An 8,923-nucleotide genomic window follows, 5' to 3' on the forward strand; every position below is an offset into this window, starting at 1 on the left:
CTAAAACTATAATAGACATTTCTAAAGATTTTCAGAGTTTTTTCTACCAGCACCTTTAATGGATCTTTCAATACCAATGGTGAGTGTCTGAACTTGAGCAATAAAACAGAATGTTTGTAAACTCATCTTGACACCAGAGAGTTATGACATAAAGATTAGCACATAAGCAAGAAGAATTTCACTGTACACATTACATGTAACAGTAAGGACCATTTAAACCCTATAATAAAAATATTCATCTTGCTTTTTTGTAATTTCTAATTTTCCTGCAGTGACATAAAATAATTTGAAAGTAAATGACTGATTGATTAACTAGTTAATTATTGACCTTACCAGTAACGGCACACTGCACGATAACATCCAGTGATACACTTGACGTGAGTATTCCTAGTTTTCATCCTCTTTCTCTGTACATTTAGCATTTGTTTGCTCAGAGGTTGATGCGTTTGCCGCTTCCTGAGCAGCTCGTTTTCTCCACTCTAGCGACCCGCTTCTTCTCTTCTTTCGTCGGCATCTTTTCACGTTAAAACTGATTAAGTCAGTGTTTGTGTTGCAATTACTTAGTACGTTTTCCTTAATTTTTTACTTAAGCTGCCACTTAAGTCTTCAATCTGTCTCAAGAATGATTTAAGATATGAAGAGGTGGGGGAAGTGACGACGAAGGTGGTACGGATGAGAATGGCGCCCATACACATGTGCCGCACGCCCGCCCTGCTGCCCACTGCCGAGAGTTGATTCTACAATAAATTAAAAAGAGGAATAACCTTGGAGGTCAATCATCACCCTGAAAGCAGATAATAGACATCATGTAGTATATACAGTTAGGTCCATAAATATTTGGACAGAGACAACTTTTTTCTAATTTTGGTTCTGTACATTACCACAATGAATTTTAAATGAAACAACTCAGATGCAGTTGAAATGCAGACTTTCAGCTTTAATTCAGTGGGGTGAACAAAACGATTGCATAAAAATGTGAGGCAACTAAAACATTTTTTTAACATAATCCCTTCATTTCAGGGGCTCAAAAGTAATTGGACAAATTAAATAACTGGAAATAAAATGTTCATTTTTAATACTTGGTTGAAAACCCTTTGCTGGCAATGACAGCGTGAAGTCTTGAACTCATGGACATCACCAGATGCTGGGTTTCCTCCTTTTTAATGCTCTGCCAGGTCTTTACTGCAGTGGCTTTCAGTTGCTGTTTGTTTGTGGGCCTTTCTGTCTGAAGTTTAGTCTTCAACAAGTGAAATGCATGCTCAATTGGGTTAAGATCAGGTGACTGACTTGGCCATTCAAGAATTTTCCACTTTTTTGCTTTAATAAACTCCTGGGTTGCTTTGGCTGTATGTTTTGGCTCATTGTCCATCTGTATCATGAAACGCCGCCCAATCAATTTGACTGCATTTAGCTGGATTTGAGCAGACAGTATGTCTGCAGTGCACCATCTGTATTTACTTTCATGCAGTCTTCTCTTTATGGTAGACTTGGATATCGATATGCCTACCCCTTGGAGAGTGTTGTTCACTTGGTTGGCTGTTGTGAAGGGGTTTCTCTTCACCATAGAAATGATTCTGCAATCATCCACCACTGTTGTCTTCCGTGGACGTCCAGGTCTTTTTGCGTTGCTGAGTTCACCAGTGCTTGGTTTCTTTCTCAGGATGTACCAAACTGTAGATTTTGCCACTCGTAATATTGTAGCAATTTCTCGGATGGGTTTTTTCTGTTTTCGCAGCTTAAGGATGGCTTCTTTCACTTGCATGGAGAGCTCCTTTGACCGCATGTTGTCTGTTCACAGTAAAATCTTCCACATGCAAGAACCACACCTCATATCAACTCCAGGCCTTTTATCTGCTTAATTGATAATGACATAACGACGGACTTGCCCACACCTGCCCATGAAATAGCCTTTGAGTCAATTGTCCAATTACTTTTGAGCCCCTGAAATGAAGGGATTGTGTTACCGAAATGCTTTAGTTGCCTCACATTTTTATGCAATCGTTTTGTTCACCCCACTGAATTAAAGCTGAAAGTCTGCACTTCAACTGCATCTGAGTTGTTTCATTTAAAATTCATTGTGGTAATGTACAGAACCAAAATTAGAAAAAAGTTGTCTCTGTCCAAACATTTATAGACCTAACTGTATGTACCAAATTTCAAGTCAATAGGTCAAACAGTGATTTAAAATCGTGGACAGACAAATGGACAGCCATGGTAGTATATTATATGCAAAGATTTTATTAAATTGAGTAATTGTGTTACTAGTGTTATTTTTATATTTGCTTATTTTGTTACTTTTGTGGCATCATCAGATTGTCATTTTATTCATTCTCTTCTCAATAGATGCCATCATTTTACCTGATATTTTTATTGCTGCTGTCATGTTGATGATTACAGCAGCAGCAGTTACTAATCACCTAAGTCACTTCTGTGATTATGATGTGTGACACGTGCAACTTATGACATGTGTTATCATCATGCCAACATTATAAGAGAAGGCGCCTTGCACAAACTTATGACTGAACCTAAGCCTGATAGGTCTACAATTTACAAGTAGTGAGTAAAGTGCTATATAAATGTAAAGGATTATTATTATTATTATTAAGTACAACAGCGATTTATTACAAATAAGTAACACTTTAGGTACCACAAAAATGCATCAGTTACTCATTAATTCTTATGTGACAAGACATTAGCGTAGGCTTCTTTTGGTGTTAATGACACTTACAAAAGTTTGGTAAAGTGATTATTCATGTGGAATGTGGAATTTGATTTGCTGGTGTCATGAGACACACTGGCATGAGTCAATGCTCACTAGTAGTTCATAGCAGATGGTGCAGAAGATACCCCAAAATACAGGTGAAGCACACAGTAGTCATAAGCCAAAGTCATAGACATAGTGGGAGGAAAAAAAAGATCAACAAGAAAAGGTGCAATAAAAAGGTAACGATCAGTAAAAATAATATGCTTCAATCCAGCAAAAAAACAAAATAGTTGTCACAGAAAAAAGAAGAAAAGTTTGAAAAAAAAAATAAAACTTTCTATAACTGTAGTTACTGGTAAGGACTTGGTAAATGCAGATAGTATAATGCTGCCAAATGAGAAAAAAATAATAATAATAATGAAAAATATTCTAATAATTGATCAAATAGCTCTATAGCAGCCAAAAATATAGATTTCAAAGCAGTGCTGAAGCACTACCAAAAAACTAGGAGGCACCCTGCCTTAACAAGGCTGAAATACCACAGCCAGTAGCATGTAAAAATAACAAAACAAACAAACTTAGCAATGTTCCCAATAGTGACACCTGTACTCAGCCCTGACAGCCCTGAACTAGTGGCACGGGGCTTTTTAGGTGCTTCCACCCCACTTGCCAGAAGGCAGTGGATCCATGCCACTCTGAAAAAGGGGTAATTTATTCCCTTATGATCGGTTTACTACAACACAGAAACAGATTTATGACATGCCATCTCTTTCATAACTCACGTTTTTCCTTTCAAATGTTCCTCAACTGTTGGAGTTTAGCTTCAATGGACAAAACATTCAGGGGACACCCAGGTTTGGCTATTTGAGACAGCACGATGATGTACTCCAGTGTGTAGCTGGAAATGTCTGAAGAGCTGGTGGAAAGTAGCATACATAGCCTCATGACAAGAATGAAGATTTTCATAGGAATAATTCAAATTTTTAAACATATACATTTTTAAATATAACAATGCAAAAACAGGCAGCCAGAGAAATATGAGAAATCAGAATAGCATTCTCATTTCAGTGTCCCAGCTCTAGCACTGATAGATTCCACTTGCCCTCATGCAGCCTTTCCATCATTGAAATGTCCTGGTGAAATCTTTCACCCCTGGCTTCACCAAGATCAGCAGGGGAGCAATCAAACTGTAAATGCAGAAAATGAATCTTTATCAGTATGCTGCACTTGATGGGTTTGTATGCTTGAAGCATGTTGTCAGCCAGCTGGACAGTTTGTTGCTCTGTAGTTGCCAATAAAAATCTCCAAAACAATTTTGAATGCCTTCCGTACCATGTCCTCCGGTCCCACTAGCAGATCTTCTTACTGCTTTTCATTGATGTGTCTGATTCGTGCACCAACAAAAATAACTTTCTTAATCAAAGCATCAGTTTTTCATGGAAACATCTATCTCAAATATTGAAATCCTTCACCTTCCTTGTTCATCGTTTTCCATTACATTTTTCATCAGTTCAAGTTTTATATAAAGATGAGGTAAAAAGATTGTTGTTGGATCAACAAGCGGTTTATGTGTCACCCATAGAACTTACAGAGTGTTCAGTTCTTTTTAATGTAATTAGACTGTTTAGTGTGGCAGGCCCATGCGCAGTATTTTGTGTATCCGAGCGACATTCCTAGTAGCAGTTTCACTTCTTTTAGATCACCACAGATGTTTCAGTTGTAAGTGTTGTACTATGTATATATATACTGTATGTATATATATATATATACTGTATATATATATATATATATATATATATATATATATATATATATATATATATATATATATATATATATACACTATACTTCTAGTTTTATAAGAGGAAATCACAAAAATTGGGAATTGCAATAACATAGTTTTTCGTAATCAGCAGGCCTAAATCATTATGATACATCCAGAAGTGTTCAGGAAGCAGAGTCTATGTTGTCCAGTGTTGCAGTAGATACTTGCATGTATCCCATTCTCACATTCTTATTTGCACTGCTGACGGTCCAAGCTACTTTATTACAGAAGATTTCATGAGGTTTATGTCTGTCTCACATGGCGAGTCTTATCTGAGTAGAGTATATGAGCACTTCCCAGCTTTTTGTTCCTTTTTCCAATGAAGTTTATCTCTCTGTAAGTGTCTGTTTCTTGTCCAAATTCTGAAACTGACTTCTGAAATTACTGAAGCTGAAGAGTTCAACCATTATAATCTGGGTGTCCTGTCTCTCCGGAGCAATAACTAAATTAATTTAATGTAACCTGAAATGTAAGCATTTTGTTGGCATCATGGAAACTATCCATTTTGGTCATAAAACGCATGGTAAATGCTTTAGGTAAATTTGTCAGTTAATATATAAATTGTTCAGTTCAGTACTTGTAGCCTAAATTTTCTGATTGTTTATTTATGTGTCTTTTTTTCACACATACAGGTTTAGTTGAAGCTGAAGAAGAGATGACTGTTCTGAGGACATGCCACATTCTAAGATGATTAGAAGCATCATCAGACTACTTTTGTTTTATAAAATGAAGTGAAGCAGGTGAACATGAACACACTGTGAAGCTCTTTTAAGGATTTACAGAGAACAGGAAATTACAGTAAATTACACAAAAATGCAGGCAATCAAGGAGGAACAGTCATCTTCTGAGTCGTACAATGGAGACAATGTGCTTGTGTCAGCTGCTGCCTTACTGGGTTTGAATGGAGATCTCAGGACTACTGAACTCTCCAACCCATCGTTCAAACAGAAAAACTCAAGTTGTCGTAGGAAACGTGAATTTATTCCGGATGAAAAGAAAGATGATCAGTACTGGGAAAAAAGAAGGAAGAATAATGAGGCTGCCAAGCGGTCACGGGAAAAACGCAGGATAAATGATATGGTCTTGGAGAGCAAACTCTTGGCTTTGGGGGAGGAGAATGCAACTTTAAAAGCTGAGCTGCTTTCTCTGAAACTCAAGTTTGGACTGGTAAGCTCGGCAGCCTATGCCCAAGAGGTTCAGAAGCTTTCCAGTTCAACAACAGCTTTCTTTCAGGATTTTGCTTCATCCAATACCAGCAGAAGTTCATTTTCAGGTGACCCTGAGTCAGCTTTGCTTAGCAGCAGCTGCATCTCCGTCATTAAGCACTCTCCGCACAGCTCCTTATCAGATATGTCAGAAAACTCTAGTCTAGCCCAGGAAAGTCCAGCTCAAAGCAGCTGCAGATCCCCAGAAACTGTGAAGCAGGAACCTGTAGAAAATAGCACCTACTCACAACAGGCAAGAGATGAGAACAGCCCTTATGACTTGTATCGAAACTACATGGGGAACACATTTTCTGGAGGCTACTCACAGCCATCTCCCACCTTGCCAATGATCAGATCATCCAGCAACTCTCCAAGAAGCTCAGAGGCAGATGAAGGCACTGTGGGAAAAAGCTCTGATGGAGAAGATGAGCAACAGGTCCCCAAAGGTCCTATACCATCACCCGTGGAATCAAAGAATGTAATCACCACCACTGTCAAGGTCCCTGATGCAAATTCCTCTGCCTTGCCTCACAAGTTGAGGATCAAAGCAAAAGCCATCCAGATCAAAGTAGAGGCAATAGATCTTGACTATGATTCCTCAGGGAAGCTTCCTTCTCCAATTGATATGTCCACAAAAAGCAGCTACGAGGTAGACAAAAGTAATTCTGCAAATCTGGGGCAGTCTTCTCTTAGTCCGTTGTCCGTTCAGGTGTCCAGTATACAGGACTGGTCTCATGGGTCACAGCATTGGCACAACAAAGACCACACAGAAACAAGTCAGAGTAGCTGTAAACCAAAACTTGCTGCCTACTGTCCGATGACACTGACAAGTCCAGGAACCGTTCACACAAATGGCGATAACTGCAGTGACTCCCAGCATGAGAACTTGTTTTTAAAGCAGGGTATCACTGATTTATCAGCAGACGTTGCTTCCTTGAAAAGACTTCTAGTAAAGCAGCACACGTCTGCTTTGGACTCCAGCAGAAGCACTGCTGATCACAGCCCATTGTCTAACGAGGGTTACACAAAATAAGGCCCTGGGTGACCAGTGGCATTTTACTTGTCACATCACTGCTTTGTCCGAGAAGTGTGTCAAGAAGACATTTTTATTGGATATCGTCTTTAGCACTCAGATTGTCTAATTTGTGTCATCATGATTCCAGCTGTACATTTGAAGCAACTCTTTTTGTCTGAAGACATGTCAAAAATGTTCAAATAATCTTTGTTTTGTTGTAAAATGTGCAGATTTTTCATTTAAAATAAATGTAAAACAAAATGTTCAACAAATGTCTTGTATTGTTTCTGGTGATGGTTTGGTTTTTGACTGTAAGAGATTCAGTGTTTGCCACTATGGTGAGGATCATTCAAATCAGCATGGACAATCGTATGATGCCTTTTACTTAAAGCAAGTAACTGAGTTTAAATTCACAAGTGCAAAGCAAACTCAGTTGTTTTATTTCAAGTGGGTTCAGAAGTATCTTCCTAAAAAAAAATTTTATTTGCTATTTACTATGTTCTTTTTTTAGTGAAATGCTCTTTACATTTAAACAAACTTCAGAGAAGTAGTTGTGACAAAATAAGTGACAAAGAGAGGCTGTGGCAGTTGGTGAAGTGAAAGCACGTTGGCTCAGCTCTAGTTTTGCCTTCAGCAGCCATGTTGACATTGTTTATCCTATTGAAGATTCACGGCCCACCGAGTTATATAGTGAGGAGGCCAGAAGTGGGGCGAGTTAAACTCCCAGGCCACATGAGCTATAGTGCAGCCTCCAAATCCTTCCCCGTGTCTCCTTTAAATTGTCCCCCTAATGGCAGGACTACAAATAGGACAGATTACTCTTGCTTTAACAAGATGGCAGCGTAACACATCATGACATCATGCCTAGCATTGAAGTATGAGTTAATCACTGTGAGTCTGAGGTTTCAACTTCTAGAATTCATTTTCATAGGTTTCTTTGTAGATTTGTTTTTTCTTTCTTATTAATTATTCTTAGCCTGAAGAGAGCACTTTGGTGTCGCTGTTTTGTGGTTTTGTTTTTGTTACAACTGAAACTTTTTTTGACCATATTGTTTTTAGTAAGGGTAGCCATTGCCAATCATGTGATCGCCACATCGATACATTTAACGTCACAACGCTTAAAAATATCCAGCACTCAAGGCTGTATGTCTAAACTTGTTTTAGTGTTACCAGAAGCAGAATGGCACTTTCTTGAAGACTTTAGTGCTAAGACGTCTGTCTGTCTGATTTCTGGCCAACTTTGCAGTACTCCAGACTCCTGTCTGCTAAGAATCTCCTGGTTGGGCTAGCTCAGTATCACACCATATGATCCACAATGTCATGGTCATAAAACCTGTGGGTTGCACTGGCCTGTGAAATATGCCACACAAATATAAGAATAAATGAAACAAATTTCTGTATTAATGTTGTGTAGAAAAAAAAAATGAATGTGAAACAACAACATTCAAACCTGAACAGATCCTGCAGAGTCCCGTACTCTCTGGCCACGTTTGTCAGGTTTGACAGGGTGCAGCTGATGGAGTCACACCTTTGAAGCACATGCTTGTAATTCGCTGGTATTTATCCAGAAATAACCTTCAGGGTTGTAACCCTGCCAATGAACGAAGTACTATACCTGAGAACTCACTTGATGTGAATTTACAATTTTATGAATATCATGCGAATCATCACCTGTTTCTCAGACTCAAGTGGTTATTAGTTTTAAATATTATGCATATAAAACAAGATTGTGAGGGAAGAAGGAATTTGTAAATAACTAGTCATCTGCCTTGCTGTTTCAGAAGAACATAGGATTTTCGACACAAGCTTTCTTGATTAAATTCTCACTTTACTTCCCTACTAGCGAGTCACATCCTCGGACTACTCTCATATCAGGCATGTTCATAACACTTAAAATTGCCCAAAAATTGGTTCTGTTTGGCAGAGGTTTTCTTCAGGTTCTTCTGCAGCATTTGTACTTGGAACAGCTAAAGATATCAAAAAAATACTCAGAGCACTACACTGTTTTGTATAAGCAAATTAAGGTGTATATCACATGCACACAGTACAGTGAAATGTTTCCTTGCATGTCTGACCAAAATGTTTTCACCTTTTAGTGCCACGATCTGTAAAGATCTGTAAAGATGCCTAGTCAAACACAAATCTTCTCTTGAAACCACCGAATTCTCTATGTT

At 38.3% G+C, this 8,923-nt stretch overlaps 1 protein-coding gene across 1 annotated transcript in view; it reads left to right on the top strand.

The window, feature by feature from the left end:
* Positions 1-7,021, top strand: part of nfil3 (nuclear factor, interleukin 3 regulated) — a 28,664-nt gene extending 21,643 nt beyond the window's left edge. Inside the window, exon 2 of the mRNA XM_028804873.2 lies at positions 5,162-7,021. Within this exon, the coding sequence (XP_028660706.1) occupies positions 5,343-6,767 (1,425 nt within the window). The 5' untranslated portion in view covers positions 5,162-5,342 and the 3' untranslated portion in view covers positions 6,768-7,021. The remainder of the gene's footprint in view (positions 1-5,161) is intronic.
* The last annotated feature ends 1,902 nt before the right edge of the window (positions 7,022-8,923 follow it).

Source organism: Erpetoichthys calabaricus, chromosome 7 (assembly GCF_900747795.2).
Source record: "Erpetoichthys calabaricus chromosome 7, fErpCal1.3, whole genome shotgun sequence".
Taxonomy (NCBI): Eukaryota; Metazoa; Chordata; class Cladistia; order Polypteriformes; family Polypteridae; genus Erpetoichthys; species Erpetoichthys calabaricus.